This window comes from Galleria mellonella, unplaced genomic scaffold, assembly GCF_026898425.1.
Source record: "Galleria mellonella isolate WM207_F2 unplaced genomic scaffold, CSIRO_AGI_GalMel_v1 utg172, whole genome shotgun sequence".
Taxonomy (NCBI): Eukaryota; Metazoa; Arthropoda; class Insecta; order Lepidoptera; family Pyralidae; genus Galleria; species Galleria mellonella.
Window position 1 is genome coordinate 5,177,577 of NW_026442015.1, and position 23,706 is coordinate 5,201,282.

At 34.5% G+C, this 23,706-nt stretch overlaps 1 protein-coding gene across 2 annotated transcripts in view; it reads left to right on the forward strand.

Moving 5' to 3' along the window:
• LOC113523279 (scavenger receptor class B member 1-like) overlaps nt 1–23,706 on the forward strand; it is an 88,383-nt gene that overhangs the window by 22,098 nt on the left and 42,579 nt on the right. Inside the window, exon 1 of one of the 2 annotated variants that reach the window (XM_052893018.1) lies at nt 6,647–7,486. The exons of the other annotated variant lie outside the window; for it this stretch is intronic. Within the exon in view, the coding sequence (XP_052748978.1) occupies nt 7,219–7,486 (268 nt within the window). The 5' untranslated portion in view covers nt 6,647–7,218. Of the gene's footprint in view, nt 1–6,646; nt 7,487–23,706 lie in introns of those variants that run through there. 2 annotated transcript variants of the gene reach the window in all.

Consider the following 23,706-nt stretch of genomic DNA (forward strand, 5'->3'; position numbering starts at 1 on the left):
CCCATCTTGCGACCAAGTAAGTTCCCTTAATCGCCCTTAGTTCTCGGTGACCCAGAACAGTGTCCACACGTTTTGCATATCTGTTCGTTTCAATCAAATTTTGACGGTAACTGTACCAACCAGAATCGACCCCGCGACCCCACTATTGCTAGTGATAGTGAGCCAGTGGGTCGCGACCCAATATAATGTGATCAGTCACGTGTAATAGTGTGTGAATATTTAGTACATCGTCATACATACACGTCATAGGGTCATATTTTTTTTATGCGTGTAAATGGTATGGTAACGGTAACTACGCCTGCGCTAATGGGATACGCTGGCGGAGCACCAGTGAAGGGTGATACATGAGAATGAAAACAGGCCAGTTAGCCCATCATGACGAATTCATCAGGAATTAACCATGATAGTTTCCAGAGGGAACCGCGAGGAGGTCGACCTGGTTGGGTATATTGCTAGTAATGAGATTCTCTGTCTCCATTACTAACAATCCCTTTCCCCTCAGCGTTTAGGGTCATATTACATTATCATGTATATGGTGTCATATTTAGATCAATCTAATTCATTGAAAGCAAGAAATATTTTTATACAAGTAAACTTCGATTTTAGCACCGCCTATTCGGAACGCAATTTCAGCCAAGAACGGACAAGAAAACCAGCTGTTGCATTTTTCAAAAAATTTAACTATACATATAAATAATGAACATAAAAACATTGACCCATTTTTATTTTGTAGATATTGTAAGAGATGACTAAGAGAATTTATGGTCGAGGGATGGGCAGCAGCTTCCTTTTAAAACATCACCAAACCAAACCTGCCAAGCGTGGTTTGGTGATGTTTTTAAATATCCAAAGGGAAGACATTCTTAGTTCGTTTTATTTTGTTATCATGTTCGTTTTGTAAACGATTTTAATGATTATTTTACAGTTTACCCCCATATTGGTCCCATATTAAATTTGTCACGATCAAAGTTTTTACGGGGCAAAATATTTATTTCATATAATCATAAATGGATTGTCAGTAATGGGGACTAGCATCCCATATAAGATCCCATTCCCAACAATATCACTATCAGGTCGACCTTTTTTATACAATTTAGAACCGCAAGCCAGCCGAAATGATGTAAAGTAGTAACCGTCGCCTAAGCCGTAGATATAAACAGTACTATGGACATAACAAAATAAACTGTGTCGCCCATGATACCCTTAATGTGTTGCCATTCCTAAGGACTAAGGTGATATGCCTCTGTACCCTGTAATTTGCTATATATATAAGTGGTAACCGTCGCCTATAGACATGAGCATAACAGAGTATACTGCTTCGCCCATGATACCCCCATGCGTTGCCATTCCTGAGGACTCGGCTGTTATTCCTCCGTACCCTGTAAATTCACGCCATATCTACCCTTCAAATCGAAACACAGCCATGCAAACACAATTGTTTCACGTCAGAAACACGAATGAGACAAAAGTACCCAAGTAGACGACGAAACGTTCACACGGTTTCCATTGGGAACTATCGTGGTTAATTCCTAGTGAATTCATCACTATAGGCTAACTCGACTTAATTGATATACCGATAGGATGGTCAGAGTTACCACTCTGTCTTGTCTTGAATAAAAGACTATTTTCTGATATTTGATATTTCAAAAAGTACGATATCCCTCCTGGGATGTCGATCCCTGCCGAAGTTTTCCCAAGAGACTACAGCATGGGGTTCTTCAAAAGGGGTGTAAAGAGGTTTCTTTTGGGTCGGCAACGCGCGCGTAATGCCTCTGGTATTGCAGGCGTTCATAGGCTACGGTAACCGCTTACCATCAGGTGGGCCGTATGTTTGTTTGCCACCTCAGTGGTATAAAAAATCTCCATTTTCATTCAATCGGTCACACTCCATTTTCAGTAACACAAAACACAAAAAAAAAAAATACTAAGATAATAAAAAAGTAATTTAAACCATGAACTTGAGCGCAAAATTGCACAATATTTATTCAACTTTTATCTATATATATATATATTAAGTAATTCTCCGAAGTTACATAAAATCGTAATAATATAAAATTATTATGATTAAATAAACTAAACATAACTACGTGATTATTTGTAAGATGATATCGAGCGACCGGCATCGCGTATAGTGGTTATTGGGACACGTTTTATCTGTTCTATCTTCATGCTAGGTCGCTAACGAGATAGGCAGAGAGAATTGTGAATTAAACGCATCGTAAACAAATAAAAAAAAGACATCTTCTTCAAACCAATGAAATAAATACACTAGATTTTAAGTTATATCTTCAGAGATACAACTGTGAAAACTGCATCCAATCCGGTGCAGTAGTTTTTGTGTGATGCTAAAACAAATATATAGACAGACAGACAAAATTTCTAAAAATTACTGTTTTGAATTCTATTACTCCTAATAAAATGTGACATTATTAATATGTAAGATTGTTGCATGTTTGTGATTTTGCACTTGTATAGGTTTTCTTTATGCAACTTAGAAAGGTAAACAAGCTGACGGCCCACCTGATAGAATGTAACCGTCGCCTATAGACATGAGCAGTATCGTGGACATAAAAAAGTATATTGATTCGCCAATAATACTCCCATGCGTTGCCATTCCTGAGGACTTGGGTGTTATTCCTCTGTACCCTGTAAATTCACGCCATATCCCACCCTTCAAAACGAAACACAGCCATGCAAACACAACTGCTTCACGGTTGAAATACGAATGGGACAGAGGTACCCAAGCAAACGACTTTTGTACAAAATCTCCCTCTGGTGAGTCAGTCTAAAAATCCTATCATATTGTTATAGAATAAATTGAATTAGATTTAAAAACCCCTTGCATATTTTTTTAATATCTTCCATGTATAGACGTCGTCTAGTTTTTTTTTTTTTTTAATGGATGATAATGGAATAGTAACTCCGCCTGCCGTGTGGCCGCGACATGGAATAGCCCACCCCATCCTTTCCTCTGTGTGTCGTAAGAGGCGACTAAGAGAGTTTATGGTGGAGGGATGGGCAGCAGCGTCCCTTTTAAAACATCACTAAAAGCCTAACTGCGGTTACCAATGCGCATGCCAAAAGTGGCAACTACTGGCAAAATTCCTCTTATGGGGAAAGTTTGAGTCCAGCAGTGGACAGTTAACGGCTGAAATATGGAGATGAACTCCGCCTGCGCTATCGGTATTCGCTAACGGGACCTAATGAGAGATGATAGGTGAGAATGAAGCAAGTCAGTTTACCCATCGTGATGAATTTTCAAAACTTAACCACTATGCTTTCCAGGGGGAACCGCGTGGAGGTCGACCTGATAGGGTATATTGCTAGTAATGGGCCTGTGAGATCGCATTACTTACAATCCCTTTCCCCCCGACATCGTCCAGTTAGATTCTTATATATAATGTCGTGTTTGTGGTCGACCTTGTCTTCTCCTCTCGAAACGATACGACCATTTTTTATGACTTTTTTATATATATTTGGTAGGTATTCGAATAGTACATTGCATAACGCTAAGTGATAAGGGTATCCCTATCCAGAAAAAAAATACGACGAAACACAAATACGACAGAACAACTTGGTATATTAGCAAATTTTTTTACCAGAGGGAGACTTTGTACAAAAGTCGTTTGCTTGGGTACCTCTGTCACATTCGTGATTGTACCATGAAGCAGTTGTGTTTGCATGGATATGTTTCGGTTTGTGGGGTGGGATATGGCAGTGAATTTACAAGGTACAGAGGAATAACCTGAGTCCTCAGGAATAGCAACGCATAAGAGGTTTCATGGGCGAAACAGTTTACTCTGTTATGTCCATGATACTGCTCGTGTCTATAGGCGACGGTTACAACTTTCAATCAGGTGGGCCGTCAGCTTGTTTGCCATTCTAAGTTGCATAAAAAAAACATTAACACGATTTATTTATAATTGATGTAAAACAAACAAAAAAATTAAAACAACAATGAAGAATTTCAATCTGTATATAATATAATCAATCTTGACTTATATAAATATTATATTAATATGTATTGTGTATAATTATTTATATATGTATTGTATTGTATATGTTTTATGTATGTATAATTTTTGTGAATGTATTATTCTATATTTTCATTTATCTTAAAATGTATTAATGTTGTTATTTTCCAAAATATTTATTACGAGTAAACTTTCAAATTGTTTTGTTAAATTAATGCATCGCCATTTACTCTCTTTCTCTTTAGCGTAACGGTATTTTTTTTCAATAGATGATAGTGGAATGGTAACACCGCCTGCGCTAACTGTATATGCTGGCGGAGCACCAATGAGGGATGATTGGTGAGAATGAAAAGGCAGGTCAGTTAGCCCATCGTGATGAATACACCTAGAATTCAGCACGATAGTTTCCAGAGGGGACCACGTAGAGGCCGACTTGATGGGGTATATTGCTAGCAATGAGACTGATAGTCCGCCTTACTAACAATACCATTCCTCCCCCCCCCCCCTAGTGTAACGGTTGACTGGTAGAGAATACCATCAGGCATTAAGTCTGCCCTGTAGACATTCTCTAATGTGTGCAAAAGTATAAATAAATAAATAAAATAATTATGCATAAATATACTCGTAAATGTAGTAACATGCCCACACTCTCATTGGCAACACTGAGTCAGGACCTTCTACATATTATAATAACAAAAAGTTTCTCGAATGTCCTCATAATGGCAACACGACTACCGTGACCTGAACCATTAAATAAACCACAAGCGCATATTTAAGCCATATTCTTTTTATACTATATACATATGTCCGAATTTACAGTTTACATAGGAATCTACAGTGTGATTAAATGTAACATTTATATATGTTTAAATTTTTCAATTACAAATTCCAAGTACAAATTTTGATTACATAAAAAAAAAATTGCTACGTAAAAACACAACTTTGATCGTGACAAAATTACGGGGGCAAAACTGGAGTAAAGATTATCGATTGAAAAAAGAATTACCGTCAGTACCTATCACGGTTTTTTTTTTTATATCACAAACGTGGCAAACAAGCATACAGCCCGTCTGATGGTAAACGGATACTGTAGCCTATAGACGCCTGCAACATTAGAGGTGTGACACGCGCGTTGCCTACTCTGAAGAAACCTTAATATATAAGGGAAAGAAGGAATTTGACATAGTCTCAAAATCTTAACAAAAATTTCATACTAACTTTTCTTTCTCCTCATATTTCAGTGAAAATCAAGCAAAAAAAGCAAATTAATACGTTAATATTTCAAATAAATTTAATTCAATAAAGTCTCATAGATAAATCACACTCAAAAATATACGTGGTCTCCCCATATATTATAAAAAAAATTATGACACCCCCAAGGTCCTCATTTTCCTTATTTTTCGCATATGGGATAATCTAAGCTGTTAAGCCCCCTGCCTTATACCATCATTTCATAGATCCTATATGTTACCTTAACGATATCCCGCGGTTTAAGATATCTGTAGGTCTAATTAAATCCCCTATAATCTATTTTTAGCAACTTTCAAAACAGCGTCTTAATTCGTTTAAACACTTTTGTGACTATTACGCGATTAAGTTGGCAATTGTAAACCGATTTTGCCAATTCTTTTCGCAATTGATAGAGACTTTAAAACATTTCTTTTACATTTGAAACTCTGAACTAACTTCGAGTTGACAAACATTTATTCACTAACACAATGAAACTTGCACAACAAAAGCTATTTATTAATGCGTATGTAGGTACAATAAGTTTATACATTTTTTTATTAAGTAAGTGAGCGTTAGAATTCTATCGCTCGTGCATTAAAAAATATACGGTCACATATCACAAAGTCGACTGCCGTGTTTTTTTAATTGAATAATAAATATATTAATAATAATAAAACAATTTAAAACAAAATAAAATAACTATATTATGATACAGCAAGAATATTTATTAAAATATTTCATGACTAGGCAGAAAGAATTATTAGTTTTAGGTCAATTTCGCTAATATTTTATTTATTTTTTGACTCCTTAAAGCAAGAGTGTGAAGGAGCACGATTACATTTGAATAAAAGTTTTATAGATATAACTATAACGTACATAAAATAATTGGAGCAAGAACGAATTCCATTATTTTTAAGTATAATATACTGAATAATAGTTATGACCGTGTAACTTCTTCCATTCTGAGTACTATATATTACATGACCGAAATAAAAATTAACTATGTCCTTTCCACATCAAAATTTATATGTATTAACTTTTTCACAATGATTGTTTAAGCTGAAAGAAACTAATAAAACAATCTTACTTTCATATTTATAATTTTAATCAGATTAGAAAAATTCACTACTTATATAAATAAATATGACTGTTTAATTAAACATAAAGACATTTTCACAGATAACAGTTTCTAGTTAAAGAAGATATTATTGCAATCAAAATCTCTTCAAAGCTAAAAAAAACGACTTTTATAACGAAAGCCCTTTGCCTTTCAATAAAGAAAAAGTATTTTCCAAGGTAAAAATTCTATTTAGAATATCCATTACGGGTTAGCGGTCACGGATGCAATAAATTGACGTATGTGCCTTTACCCGCTGCAGCGAGCCGGTGCGCGCGATCTTGCGAAATTTATATAAACACAAGAAATCAGTGGTTAAATCTCATTTGATTGTTAAGTTGTCGGTGCGTGCGGTCATAGGAGGGCATACGTCATTAAATTATTATTTACTTATAACGAAGTGTGCTGTGCATACCTGTGCCGGAAAAGTTTTCATTAAAAACTATTTGGAACGATAATTTAAAATTTTTAAAGGACTGTTCGCGCGCTTTTTGCATATCAATTGACAGTTCTTTGTTACTTTTTTTTTCTAACATTGGGCGTTCTGTTTTCTTTCTCTATCGTTTATATTTTTGTAATGTAGTCTGTAATACTGTGACTCATTTTTGTTTTATAAATAAGTATATTAATTGAGTAAATATTTTACTGTACTGGTCTAATTGACTAACCAATGTTACTGAAGTACTGTTGATTCGGTTAACTTCAATATTGAAATATAATTAGGAGCCAACAACATAAAGTGTGCGTAAACAGAATTGATATTAAATGAGTGCAATTAAAAACTAATAAACTAACTCAGTTAATATAAGTGTTACGTAAAAGTTGCACGTTTATTTGACGTGGACCATCAGTAGTGTTGTGTGCCTCACTTTATTGGTAGAAAAAAAAAATAAAAAAATGAAGGAACTTGTTCAAATTTGGAATCGAGTGACAACCCGCCGTTACTCGTCAGTGAATATTACAGATCGGGAACTCTGTGATATATCAAATAATAGATTAAAATCAAGTGACATCGATACATCCGCAATTGAAGCGAATTTGGCTGAATGCGAGGGTTTGAATAACAAATTCAGCGATGATCTTGATTTTAATCAAAAGAAAGATGCCATTATCAATCGATTATTTGAGAGGCGGAGAAAAGGTCAAGTGGCAAGACAACCGAAATGTAAGTAATAGATATAATACTTTTTTTTTTTAATATTACTGAACAGTGCCTTCACATTTCAATACATTAATACTGGCTGGTTGTAAATAATAAACCCACATGTACCTATTCATTTATAAAAGATAAATTTTGTGCACTTCAGTAGTTTATTTCCTTATCACTTTTAGGCAGAAGTAATTTGAAAATTAAATTATTAAAATAAATAAATATTTAAAAATACATGTTATAAAATTATAAGCTAACGATGATTGTACGCGAGAGATATTTAAAAAAAAAAATTAATATAAGGGCTCCTAATAAGAGCAATAGATGTTATTTATAAAAAAAAGAAACATTTTGTTTATAAATAACACTAAAATTAATTCACTCTTGCGCCACCTGCCCTTTTCTATCTGTTCTCCTTTAAAAAAAAGGTTGTCAATACCTTTATTGTATATTTCAATCTGTATTTATGTTACTGTATTTCATTTGAATTATTCACTTGTCATTGTATATTTTTATTTATAGTGCAATAAAGAGTTAAATAAATAATAAATAAATAAAACTCCCACGCAGTTTCCACAGTTGTGTTCCTGAAAGACTAATTTAAAATCGGTTATATGTTTTTTTTGTCTTCACATACATAAAATAGAATACATAGACACCTATATATAGATACTAGTCTTTTTCATCAATTTTTCTTGCAAATATATATAAATATTATTCTTTATTGCACTTGAACAATAGATACAGCGATTAGTTTAACAACTTGTTAGCAAGGGTGGGCTTATCTCCAAAAGAGATCTCTTCCAGCCATAATCTTCAGTACCTATACATAATTTATGTTTTTCATGCAACTTAGAATGGCAAACAAGCTGATGGCCCACCTGATGGAAAGTGGTAACCGTCGCCTATAGACACGAGCAGTACCATGGATATAACAGAGTACACTGTATCGCACATAATACTCCGCATGCGTTGCCATTCTTGAAAACTCAGGTGTTATACCCCGAAAAAAATACACAAAAAAAAACGACTTCAATTATAAAAAAAAAAGTTCTATTTTGATTTAAAAACAAAACTATAGAACCAATTTTAATAAAACTCTATCGGACCTAAAATATATCCGTTCAGACGGAAGAAGAATTTTCCGTTTCCGAATTTTCCAAATCGATTTATAATTAACAGGGTTATGAGGTTGAGGTCCTTTTTTGAAGTCGATTGAAAAATTTAATTTAACGATCATTGTTCACGTTATATTTTATAAATGCATTATCTGCTTTAACTAGAGAGATTGTCCTTATAAGAAATGAAGTATTTAAAAATAGAGCCGGTAGATGGCGATAAGAGTCAAAACAAAGTTTATTGATTTTACACGTGTATATTATTATAAACATGTGTGTTTTTTTTTTCTGTTATCTAATAACACATTAATGACTTGACCAATGACTATGAAATTTAGTATTCACGTTTATTAATTTTAGAATTTTATTTTTTTAATTCTTCAAAAAGGGTGTATTAAGGCTTCTTCAGGGGTGGCAACGTGCACGTGACCCCGCTAGTGTTGCAGGCGTCCATAGACTACAGTGACCGTTTATCGGACCTTTTACTTTTCAGACGGCCTGTATGCTTGTTTGACATCTTTGTGGTATAAAAAAAAAATTAAAAAAAAATATTTTTCAAAAGCATTTTAAATCGTATTCAATACTTACCTGTAAGTGATAGATATGTGGTTTGACTAAAAATGTTTGTGTATTATCAAAGGTAAGCAACGAACGGGTCGTACATTGACCCGTACGTATATTTAGTAGGCATGGTACCGGTTCGAAATCTATATATTTGAGTTCCTCTGAACAACTATGGTCAGCGATTTTAATAATCTTAAAACTAGATACAAATTCTCACTGTGTAGGTCGCGGCATAGAATGGACCACCTCTTCCTTTCTCGTGGATGTCGTAAGAGGCGAGTAAGGGAGCATGTGGTAGAGGGATGGGCAGCAGCGTCCCTCTTAAAACATATGTTAAACCAGAGGGAGACTTTGTACAAAAGTCGATCGCTCGGGTACCTCTGTCCCATTCGTGTTTCAACCGTAAAGCAGTTGTGTTTGCATGGCTGTGTTTCGGTTTGAAGGGTAGGATATGGTGTGAATTTACTGGGTACAGAGGAATAACACCTGAGTCCTCAGGAATGGCAACGCATGGGGGGTATCATGGGCGAAACAGTATACTCTGTTATGTCCATGGTACTCCTCATGTCTATAGGCGACGGTTACCTTTTTCCATCAGGTGGACGGTCAGCTTGTTTGTCATTCTAAATTGTATAAGAAAAGACTTTAAAAAGAAAAAAATTTGAATCAGTATTCAGACATTAAAAAAATGCAGAATTTATAAGACAAAATAAATAAAGGAAACACTCGGTAACTATTTATCACGCAAAATTGTATGGAAAAGTTGACACGTTTTTCTCGAAGCATTACTATGGAGACACTCTATCTACATAATCTAAGGTTTAACCTTAGATACGGCAAAAAAATTAGGTAAAAATATATTTTAGCATTTAATCCTTGACTTATCAGTGTACTATTATACTATTATCTGTCTGTCTGACACAAATGTGTAATCATTGATTATCTTTGTAATTAGCGTATTGATTTCCATCTTTTTTTTTAATAACACTAGCTTTTACCAGCAACTACGACCGCGTGACCTGGATATGTTCACTGACAGATAAAAAATTGTCTATGTCCTTATCAGTGCCGTATAGTGCTTGTATATCAAATATAATGGTTAAGCCGTTAAGACCCTAAGAAGTGATAAACAAAAACACTCACTTTTACATTTTAAAGTATTAAGTATATATTGTAAACGAAAGTTTTAAAAATATCTACATAATGGACAGATTTTTATCAAATAAGTTCAATTAGAATGTCACAAATAAAACCTAATACGTTAAAGTTTAAGTTTAATTTGCAAATAAAAAACCGCATTAAAACCGGCCATCCGTTTGTTACCACCACCATCACCATAGATAGATACAGACAAATAATAATTATTTTAAATTTATTTTAATGTAATGACTACCGGATTGACTTACTTTTATTTTAATCGAGAAAGCTTGACTAGTTTCCGAACCATCGGGGACCCTTAGCCATAAGTATTTTTATAATATACGGTATACGCTGGCGGGTCACCGGTGAGGAATGATGAAAATGAAAAGGTAGATCAGTTAGCCCATCGTGATTGATACGCCTGGAATTCAACACGATGGTTTCCATGTGGAGGTCGACCTGACAGAGTATATTGCCAGCAATGGGACTGGTAGTCCGTATTACTAACAAACCCTTTCCCCCCTAGCCATAAATATTATAATTAAGTGCCCCACTCTTTGTGTTATGTGCACATTCTTATTTTAGACTAGAGGCCCGTCCCGGCGTCGCACGGGTGGACATTTTTAACATTTCCCTTCACTGCTCTGCTCCTATTGATCGTAGCGTGATGAAAAGTATACTATAACTTGCCCAGGAGTATGAAGAATAATTGTACCAAGTTTCGTTAAAATCCGTCGAGTAGTTTTTGTTTCTATAACGAACATACAGACGGACAAAAATTTTACTGAGTACATTTTTGGCATCAGTATCGATCACTAATCACCCCCTGATAGTTATTTTGGAAATATATTTCATGTACAGAATTGACCTCTCTACAGATTTATTATAGGTATAGATATACGTGTATATAAAAGGGGACCGGTTGGACCATGCCTTACCCAGAATTGGTTAATGGCTACCCCAACTTTTTTAAATGTTCAGATTCCTTGAAAAATAATCTTAAGTACACTAATTTTAAGGCTTAAAATGTATTTCTGTGAACTATACACACTTATCCAATTCTTAGTATGCAGTGGGTATATTCCGTGAAAAAAAAAAGCAAGTAGGTAAATTCCACTGACGTCACAGCTTGTCGTCCACGCTCTGACGACATTTCTGGCAAACCTTCGAAGACAATTGGTGCATTTAATTCATTAATGTCCACCATTATTATCGCGAGTTCTGTACCAATTATTTGCCATTCTTTTTTTTACTACCTATAAGGTATTTTTTATTTAAAATTTTGCAACGTTTTCTTTGGAGAAGAAGGACAGTTTGTTAATTTTTTTAATGAAAACACTAACTACTTAAACTATGAGATTGAGTATATTTTAGTTATTTTTTTTTTGTAATTTTTTGCAAAAAAATCTATTCGTAAAATTTAGAAGAATTTAAATTCTTAAAGAAATGTTTCATAACAAGGTAAAAGGGTTTAAAATTTGGATACTATTTTTGGATTTTTGAGTAATAGTTTTACTACTTGGAAACTCTATGGAGGTATATAAATACAATAAAATAAATTAATGAAGGTAGCAAAACAGTTAATGGAATAGGAGAAAGAGCAAGAATTTGTGATGAAATAATCACAACGGGCCAACTGACCTATTTTCATCCTCGCCTATCATCCCTCACTAGTGTCCCGCCAGCGTATACTACACAAGCGAGGTTACCATTCCATTATCATCCATAAAAAAAAACTATCACAAAATATCGATAGTAATTGATGAGTTTTCTTGCAAACTTTCTCAAACAACCGTCCGTATGTTCTCATTTCCAATAATCAATATCAATCTAATCTAATCATCAAGCGTTGCAATGATAGCGTATCATTATCTGTAATGATCTTGATAGTCAATATGCACATATTGAAAGTATGATACGAGTATTTCCACAATCACTGCAAGACTCCGTTCTGTTCATGACATGATTCGATTGCGTAAAATAAATAAATAAACTTTTTATATATATATATATATATATATATATATATATATATATAAAATGTTTTATTATATTTTTATACCACTAAGGTGGCAAACAAACATACGGCCCACCTGATGGTAAGCAGTTACCGCCTATAACCTATAAACGCCTGAAATACCAGAGGTATTACGCGCGCGTTGCCGACCGAAGAAACCTCTTTACCCCCCTTTTGAAGAGCCCCATGCTGTAGTCTCTTGGAAAAACCTCGGCAGGGAGCTCATTCCATAAACTGAGTGTTCGTGGGAGGAAACATCTCTGAAACCGCGTTGTTTGTAACCATTTAGGCTGTAGGGTATGAGGGTGAACTCCCTGTCAATGGCGAGCCGTACGATGATAGAAAGTGACCGTAGGCATCATATTGAATAATTCCTCTGAGCACAATCCGTTGTACAAGCGGTAGAACACGCAGAGTGAGGCAAAATCTCTCCTAAGACTTAAGGGTTCGATACCGCTTGCAAGCGTACATACATAACTACAAATATGTAGATAAAAAATAACTTACATCCCTCTCCAGCTTATATAGTACAGATTTATTACATCAGCCGTTAACTAAACAGCTAAACATAAGCCTTCCCCATAAGAGAAGTTTCGCCAGTAGTTGCCACACTTGGCAGGCGGATTGGCAACCGCAGTTAGGCTTTTACAGATGTTTTAAGAGCGACGCTGCTGCCCATCCCTCCACTATAAGCTCCTTTACCTCTTACGACACCCACGGGAAAGGAAGGGGTGGTCCATTCTATGCTGGGGCCGACGCTACGATATAATACGTTTATATACTATTAAATCGTTAACAATCCAGAGGGAGACTCTGTACAAAAGTCGTTTGCTTCGGTACCTCTGTCCCATTCGTGTTTCAACCGTAAAGCAGTTGTGTTTGCATGGCTGTGTTTCGGTTTGAAGGGTGGGATATGGCAGTGAATTTACAGGGTACAGAGGAATAACATCTGAGTCCTCAGGAATGGCAACGCATGGAGGGTATCATGGGCGAAACAGTATACTCTGTTATGTCCATGACACTGCTCATGTCTGTAGGCGACGGTTACCACTTTCCATTAGGTGGGCCGTCAGCTTGTTTGCCATTCTAAGTTGTATAAAAAAAAAGACACAAAGATGTAACTAGTCAAATAAAAACACTGCTTATATCCGTGTAATATTATACTCTAAATTATCACGCGCATTATTGATAAATAAGATAAATATATAAGTATTGTAAATTATTATTTAACGATGTTGTTTGACCCTCTTCTTTAAATATTTATAAATCAATTCTCAAATACATTAACCGTTAATTGTTAAACGGGTTTCAGTAACTTTATGTTTAGATAATTTGAACCAATGATAATACTCGTTTCAACTGTTTGACTCGATTTAACGAGGTACTATGATAATTCAAGAATTTGCTGACACAACTGGGTGCCACAGATAAAAAAACGATATCAAGTTAATTTTTTTTTAATTAAAATAGATTAAAAAAAATCCAGTTATTATCTATTATGACATTTAGGTTGGTGTAACGTAGAATCTATTTGTGTACACACAAGTCACACGTTTTAAATTCAAATATTTTTAATCTAAACCAATTTTAAATTTAGAATAGTGAAGTTGCCGGTGAATGTTAATTTTGTCGCGACTGAATTCGCTGATTATTCGCAAGGCAAAATCTGCATATAATAGAATGGTAGACAGTTTAGTCGGCTACGCACGCGTGTCATCCTTGATGTTATAGCCATCCATAGGCTACAGTAACCTCATTTACCATCAGGCGGGCCGTATGCTTGTTTGTTACCATAGTAAAGAAAATTTTTAGTAGCTAAGTATAAAACAAGAGCAATACCCCGTATTACACCATTGATTTTTATTATTTAACTAGCGGCTCGCCCCGGATTCGCACAGATTGTACTCGTATTGCATTGTAAAATCCTTATTGTACATTATACGGATTTTTTTTTTTAACAAAATATAGCCTGTTATTTGATAACGTAGCTTTGTATAGGTGAAAAAGTTTTTTAATCTCAATTAAATATTTTTTTAATTTATTTAATAAAAACAAACATGCCGTGTGTTCCCGGGCATAGAATGGGCCACCCCTTCCTTTCCCATAGATGTCGTAAGAGATGACTAAGGGCACTTAATGGTCGAAGGATAGGCAGCAGCGTCCCTCTTAAAACCTAACTGCGGTTGCCAACCCGCCTGCCTAGCGCGGCGACCACTGGCAAATTCTCCCCAATAGAGGGAGGTCTATGTTTGTGGATAATTAACGGCTTATATGATGATGAGGAGAGGGGGAAGGGACTGTTAGAAATGGGGATTAGTGACCCTATTACTAGCAATATACCCTATCAGGTCGACCTCCTCGCGGTTCCCCCTGGAAGCCATCGTGATTGATTCATTAGTGAATTTGTCACGATGGGCTTACTGACCTGCTTCATCTTCACCTAACACCACTCACTGGTGCCCCGCCAGTGTATACCGATAGCGCAGGCGGGTTCACTATTCCATTATCATCAAAAAAATATGATGATGATGTTGAAACAGACATAAAAAAATCAAATCTTTCCTCGGCAATAAGTATATACCGACCCAACCAGGTCGACCTCCTCGCGGTTCCCCCTGGAAACTATCATGGTTAATTCCTGATGAATTAATCATGATGGGCTAACTGGCCTGTTTTCATTCTCATCTATCACCCTTCACTGGTGCTCCGCCAGCGTATCCCGTTAGCGCAGGCCGGGTTACCATACCATTTTCACCCATTAAAAAAAAGTATATATATATATATATTATTACTAATATTAGTTTAAGATTATGCGCGCGATTACACGACTAACAATAAAAATTTGTTGATATTCGACGTCATCAAATGTCAAATGTGTATTGTACAGATAATATTGTACATCCATCTAACGTATTGCGTTATGACAAAGAATTTGTTCATTTATAAAAAAAAAAACACGGAAAAGTGTATCTTGAGGTCACATTGTTGACGACAGAGCCCATTAATGTTTTAGTATATAATTTATCTATTTACATGCGTGGTGTTAAGGAAAACTATATAATGATATGACAACTTTAATAGTATTAAAAGGGCAATAGTCGAGTTTGCTACTAGTTTTGAAACGGCTTCCGAAAGGAGTTTTTTTTTTTATATACAACTTAGAATGGCAAACAAGCTGACGGCCCACCTGATGGAAAGTGGTAACCGTCGCCTATAGACATGAGCGGTACCATGGACATAACAGAGTATACTGTTTTGCCCGTGATACCCCCCATACGTTGCCATTCCTGAGATTATTTACCATTGGTGATCAGTCCAGGCACCAGTCTTTCACAAAATTGGTCTTCATATCAAATTGTACCTCAAGTTGGCACTTTATTCTACCTTTTGTGAAGAGATAAATAAACCATTCATTCATTCATTCATTCATATATTGTAGTTACAATATCTATACATATATTAGCCCAATAACAGATATATTAATCGGTTATCCAATATATAATATAGAAAAGAAGTACCCGCTCGTAATGAATATCATATCCGACTGGTATGGGCGATATCGCAATGGATGGTTATCAGTGTCCAGTAGAACTCAATATAAAGATATCGGGTATTCCCCATCTCTAGTATGAACCCTGTCGATTACAAATTTTTATTCGATTATAAAAGTTCTATTAATATCGGTTTATAATTGGCCAAATACTCGAATAATAAACATAGTTATAATGAATCATATTTTATTTCACAAAAAGAAAATACCTATTTCAATGGTGTCTAAACCAATTTTTTCGATTTAAAATCTTAAACAACAAGTCTGATTTTGATACAACTTCTATGGGGCCAACCTGTAAATATATTCTTTTAGAAGAAAAAAGAATTATCCATATCGCCTTATAAATAAATTATGTTACACAAAATAAAACTGTCCTCAATTGTGGCCAACCCAAATATCTTAATATAAAAACAAAATTTTAATAAAATTTCTATAAAACATATCTATAACTATATCCTTTCAAATATAAAAATATTTTTCTAAATCGGTACACAAACGACGGAGTTATGAGGTAACAAACATAAAGCAAAATTACAACCGAATCGAAAATCTCCTACCTTTTTGAAGTCGATAGAAAAAATATTTTCTACGTTTTGTAAGTAAGATGAAAACGATTCTTTCCTAGATAAGAGATTCCTTACGAAATTACGTTCTCATAATAATGACTAGTAATACACATACCTAGTTCCTAGCCATTGACGTCATTCCGTTCTAGAGGTCTCCACGAGAGCGGAAAATCAGCTGTGTAGATGACTGTGTTTATAAGTAATACAGCGGTCAAAAGAATTATATAAAGTGGTCGATAACTTAAAAAATATATATATATATATTACCATATTAACAAAAATGCCTTGAAAATACCTACTGCGTAGCGTTCGAATACCGTACAGTTCCGTGTTTGAGTAAATATATAAGTTTTTTTTTATACGTAAAAAAAATTGACGGACTAATTGAGAACAGTAATTATCGCCTATAGATACGAACATGGACGTCACAGAATGCGCTGTGACACTCATGGCGCCCCTTATGTGTGGGAAGAAAGAATTGCTAATAATGGGGATTTAATCTCCATTGCTAACAATATAGGGTATATTCACATATATAGGTCAGGTCGACCATCGCGGTCCCCATTGAAAAACCATGGTAGTTAAATCCTAGTGAATTCGCTATGAAAACAGGTCATATGAGCTGACTTCATTCTCATTACTTTATCCTTCACTAGAGCCCCTTCATTGTATACCGTTAGCAAAAGCAAAGGAATCATTTCATCTTCATAAAAAATCTTTACAGGGTACAGAGGAATAACACCTGAGTCCTCAGGAATGGCAACGCATGGGGGGTATCATGGGCGACACAGTATACTCTGTTATGTCCATGGTACTGCTCATGTCTATAGGCGACGGTTACCACTTTCCATCAGGTGGGCCGTTAGGTTGTTTGCCATTGTAAGTTGTATAAAAAAAAAACAATGCGAAAGTTTAAAATTAACTGTTATACGAATACAGTTACAAATTATACGTACAAGTATATATGTATAACATCATACATTATTTATGAGTTACTTTACTATGTATTGTATTGTCTTTGTTGAATGCGAACACCTCCCACGAACACTCAGGTTGTGGAATGAGCTCCCTGCTCACGTTTTCCTAAGAGACTACAGCATGGGGTTCTTCAAAAGGGGGGTAAAGAGGTTTGTTTAGGGTCGACATCGCGCGCGTAATGCCTCTGGTATTGCAGGCGTTCATAGGCTACGGTAACCGCTTACCATCAGGTGGGCCGTATGCTTGTTTGCCACCTCAGTGGTATAAAAATAAAATAAAAATTGAATAAATGAATATTAATATTTATGACTTCTGTTCTGATAATATAATAATTACATTCGGGTCGACTCTTAAGTGGCATTGTTTTAATTTATTTTTAATTAAATTTAAAGGACCTAAATTAATTTCTAAATTTAAAATTAATAGCATACCGAATGTGTCACGTTTAGAACTGAAATAATTATTTTATAAATGAACATTATTTAATTCTGCCCATCTATTTCTATATTTGACCAATGGATGGTGTTCCCTACCAGCCAGTTGCCACGCTTGACAGGCGGATCGGCAACCGTTGTTAGTCTTTAGAGATGTTCTAAGAGGGACCCTGCTGCCCATCCCTCGCCCTACCTTAGTCGCTTCTTACGACACCCACGCGAAAGGATGGAATGGCCTATTCTGTACCGGGACCACACGGCAATACTACAGCGGCAAATACTGGTAAAACCCCCTAAAAGGGAAGTTTAATGTTCAGCAGTGGACAGTTAAAGGCTGATATGAAGATGATAGTATAGTATTACCATAGATAATAAAAGTGGAAATAAAATAGTTCACACGTGACGTCACAACAAGATTTCCTGTCCGTCTGTCCGTTATTAACTGTTGTTGTGACCTGCGAAGTTACAGGTCAAAGTATTTAAAGTGACGGAAATAGACCATCGTTAATGGTAGCGTTTTGTGTTGCTCGTGTACTATATATAGTATAAGATCCCGCTGCTGATATTTGCAAACATCAAACTTTTCAGTTAAACTTCGTCAAAATAACTAACCGAACCTATACATGTTGTATATCGAAATATTTTTATATATTTTCCTTATTCTTTCATTTAAAATAAGGGTAATAAAAAAACCTGATACTTGCATATATCAGTTGCGAGATCTTAGGCTACAATTGTGACTATTGCTACAAAACAATCATAGATGAAATGGATACAGACGACGCAAATCTATATTCTCAAACGAGGTTCTAAATAAAAAAAATAATGTTTTTTTTTTTTACCTGTACACGCACAAAAAAATGTAAGTTCCATCTTTTGAAATTTTTTGTTTTAATTTTTAATTTTTTGATAATTATGTTATCGCTAGACACAATTTATTCTTTATAGGTTCTCTTTCTACCCGATTGTGATCAGCTTTTTTAGCTAAATTTTATATAGCTGCTTACATATGTTGAGAGTAGGGCTGCCTTCCGTCCGGAATGCCCCGGATTTGTCCTAGTTTCAAGGTCGTCCGGGGGCAGTCCGGCAGGGGTTTTTGTAAAGTGTTTTTGAATTGGCCACTTTTTGTTCCAGTGAATTTTCAGATGAGCGGACGAAGCCGCAGGTAAAAGTTAGCAATACATACCGCGTCATCACTTAATGATAAGTTTATTAGGTTAATATTACTTCTACAATTTTCCTTTAGCCTCAACTAGTTTTATAATAATAGTTTTTCTAGACTAACCTAGTCGTTAATTAAGTATAATTTAACATACAATATGATTGTTTTTTCTTATGCAACTTAGAATAGAAAAACAAGCTAACGGTCCACCTGATAAAAAGTGGTAACCGTCACCTATAGACGTGAGCAGTGCCATGGACATCACAGAATATACGGTTTCGCCCATGCGTTGACATTCCTGAAGACTCAGGTATTATTCCTCTGTACCCTGTAAATTCACTGCTCATGTCTATAGGCGACGGTTACCACTTTCCATGAAGTGGGCCGTCAGCTTGTTTGCCATTCTAAGATGTATAAAAAAAGAAAACCAATATGTCAATGACAATCCAGTGGAAAGGTACTTGGCGACCTTCAAAAACGTGGTTTACAAACACAATTATTTAATCGAAAACAGCGCATAAATTACTAAGAAAATTTTAAAATATTAAGGATAAAGATCGCCGTGAAATAACGTCATCAGACAAAAATCACGGGGTCAATGCAACGGCCTTGTCAAATATCAGTCCTGCTATCACATTAGTCACTTGATGCCACAGATATTCATCTATCTAGGTATATAGATAAAGAATAATCGCTAAATACGTTATTAAGCACAAAATTCGAGAACGAATTTTGAGCTTAGTAATATTACTACCGACTAAACCGTCTTCCAAAAAAACTGTTCACGCTTACTTTTTTACTTTATCCGAGCAGTAAGAACTTTATATTATTCTCAATATCATGTATAGTATAGTATACGTATATATATATATATATATATATATATATATATATATATATATATATATATATATATATATATATATATATATATATATATATATATATATATATATTCGTTAATATATGTAATTTTAGTATGTATTATATATATATATATATATATATATATATATATTTCATCAGTATTCAAACATCATTATTTCAGTATATCAGTCTTCCAATACGCTCACCCAGGAAAACATGAGTACAATAACATATAAAAAGGAATATTACACAAAAATATTAAACAAAAAATAATATAAAAAGATTTAACTGAAACAAAAAACGTCTGAACACAAATACTCTGTGGTCACCCGACGAAACTCCAGCAAGTGTATGCTGCCACCTACAGTTGCTATCCAAACTAGGAGTGGACGCAATATCCGGCAGGTGCCATTTATGGCATTATAATAATTTTTTTAGGAAAACCCCTAGACAAGGAACTATTTAACGATCCTGTATATAAAATGTTGTCAAACAAAGGTGATTTAATAGCTTTACGTTTAAAAAAAGCCGGTCTACTGCGAATCGCACTCGCGAAATGAGGTTCCTTACAAAATCATCAAGTTTATTTTTTGTGACATAACTACAAATTTACAGCTTTCTGATTTTTTCCTTTACTTATGCTACATTACATTACAAAAAAATTGCTTCCTGCCAAATTTCATGATTCTAGGTCAACAAGAAGCACCCTATACGTTTTGACTTCCTTTTGCGAATGTCAAAATATGATATATAAATGGAACATAAACGGCCGTATCTTTTGATTGCGTCGATTCAAACGCTTGACTTTTTCACAGACCTGAGTATATGATATTAATTTCAACTTGATACCTCCACGCGTTCCTAGGAAAAAATATCTGGACAGACAGACAGACGGACAACGAAATAATACTATAAGGGTTCCGTTTTTCTTCATTTGGAGGTACGGAACCCCAAAAATGTGGCTATAAAACATACAACGACCGATTGACTGACAATAAAAGTTTACATATTAATATAAAATCACGAATAACTTTGTGTCTGTCATAATTTACATAAATAATGAACCGAAAAAGTTGGTACTTAATTATCATTTTTAACAAAAACAGTATTCAGTTTTAACAAAATATATTTTTACATTTAAATAATTATTTAGCTGGTATTTAAGAAGATCAGGATATCTTTCCATAAAAAAAAAAAAAACAATAGAACTGATTCCCAATTCTTCTCTATTTTTGTAACAAACGCAGTACCAATTTGGAATAGGGTTTTGATAATATTTCTACAATTGTTAATTTTACTTTTTTTTATATATAACTTAGAATAGCAAACAAGCTGACGGCCCATCTGATGGAAAGTGGTAACCGTCGCCTATAGACATGAGCAGTACCATGGACATAACAGAGTATACTGTTTCGCCCATGCGTTGCCATTCCTGAGGACTCAGGTGTTATTCCTCTATACCCAGTAAATTCACGCCATATCCCATCCTTCAAACCGAAACACAGCCATGCAAACACAGCTGCTTCACGGTTGAAACACGAATGGGACAGAGGTACCTAAGCAAGGACTTTTGTACAAAGTCTCCCTCTGGTAAATCTCTCTCTTCTATGTATAAACACTTGTCTATAAGTTGATTTTGTTTTAAAAACAAGTTCTCAATTCGGTCGTATTTTTTTATGTTTGTTACCTCATAACTTCGTAAGTTGTAAACCGATATGGAATTTTTTTTTGTCTAAAAAGATATACTTACAGATTGGTTCCATAACAATTTCATCAAAATCGATTTAGTAGTTTAGTTTTTAAATCCAAATAAGTGGTTTTAGCCATAAATGATGTGTTTTTTTTTTTTTTTTGTGGAACGCAATTTAATTATAATATAAAATACTGTTTTAGAAGGATGCTAATTGTTTGACATCACACCGTACAACCGGAACTAAAATCAATTAAAATATTTCTATTTTTCTATAATCATACAAGTCCTTGACATTAAGGTTTTTAACATTTTTAGGGTTCCACACCTCCAGAGAAAAAACCCTTATAGGATCACTTCGTTGTTCGTCTGTCAAGACCCTTTTTCTTAGGAACGCGTGGAGGTATCAAGTTGAAATTAATATCATATACTCAAATCTGCAATCTCTTAAAGCAGTGACAATATCAAGCTTGTAAATCGACGCAATCGAAAGATACGGCCGTTTATGTTCCATTTATATCGCATATTTTGACATTCACAAAGGGAATCAAAACCTGTAACTAAGAGTTCTTCCCGTTGACCTAGAATCATGAAATTTGGCGAGAAGCATAGTCATGTAGCACAAGTAAAGGAAAAAATCCGGAAACTATAAATTTGTAGTCATTTCACAAAAAGTCTTAAGCTTGATGATTTTGTACGGAACCTTCGTTGCTCGAGTCCGACTCGCACTTGACCGGCTTTTTTACTTGTTAATATTTACAACATAATATATTACTAATTAATACACAATACAACTGGATTCGTCTTACCATAATTGATTGAAATGAAGCCTTGAAATAACAGAAATACGTCAATACTCAATAAAAAATATTCATCTAAACTAATATTAAAATGAGAAAAAATTTGATTGTCTGTTTGTTTGTAATTCGTAAACCCAAAAAATACTTAAGCAATTTAAAAAGTTCTTCCACCTTATACAAAGCTACATTGTCAGCAAGTAATATGGGCTGTATTCTATTTTCAAAAAACCATTCGAAGTCGGGGCAAGTCGCTAGTATTTTATGTACCTACTGCTATTTACATATTATTAATCGTTAATACGTACCTATAGGTTCATTTTGTGTATCTAATTTTTTATATTCAAAAACGTGTATGTGATATAATGTGTATTAAAAAAAGTGTATGAAAAAATTCTGTTCATCCTATCTACGCCCATGACTAACTAGCTTTAAAATAAACTTCTTTAGTCCGAAATCCACGTGGGATTCATACATTCCTATGTACAGACATACTCGTAAGCTAGTTACAATTTTATTAATTTATTTAATTATTTAACACTTCATTACACCAATATTACAGTACTTGTTGAAAATTTTTCAATAAGTATAGTGTAATACAAAAGGCAATAAAACCACCTTTTGTGCTAAGCAATCTCTTTCAGACAACCATTGGGTACAAGGAATTAAAGAATAAACGGATAGGTGGCGCGATAAAAAAAAAGTGTAAAGCTAAACATATGTAAATCTGTGTAAATAAGTAGAATTATATCCATACATAAATACATATATAAATATACAACATTAACATACATATATAAGAAACATAAGTCTAGTAAAAATTAAGGAGGACTAGTTATTAGGAATGGTAGTGAGATTTTAAAAATGAGGATAGGAACTGAGTTTTTTAAAAATAGCCAGAAATTGAGCGCACCGCTTACGGTATATGGTGGCGAGACACCAGTGAGGAGTGATAGGTGAGAATTAAAAAATTGGTCAGTTAACCCATTGTTATGAATATACCTGGAATTCAGCGCAACGATTTCCAAGATTGACCATGTGGAGGTCCACCTAAGAGAATATATTGCTACTAATGGGACTGGTAGTCCGCATTACTAACAATACCTCCCCCCCTTCCTTATAGAAATAGGGAGTGCGTTCCACAAACGAACTGCTTGCATAGAAATGGATTGCTTGATTCATTTTATTTTATTTCTACATCCACACTAATATTATAAAGAGGACAGATTTGTATTTTTGTGTGTATGTATGTTTATAATTAATAAACTCAAAAACTACTTTGCCGATTTCAAAAATTCTTTCACCATTAGAAAGCTACATTCACCCCGAGTAACATAGGCTATATTTAT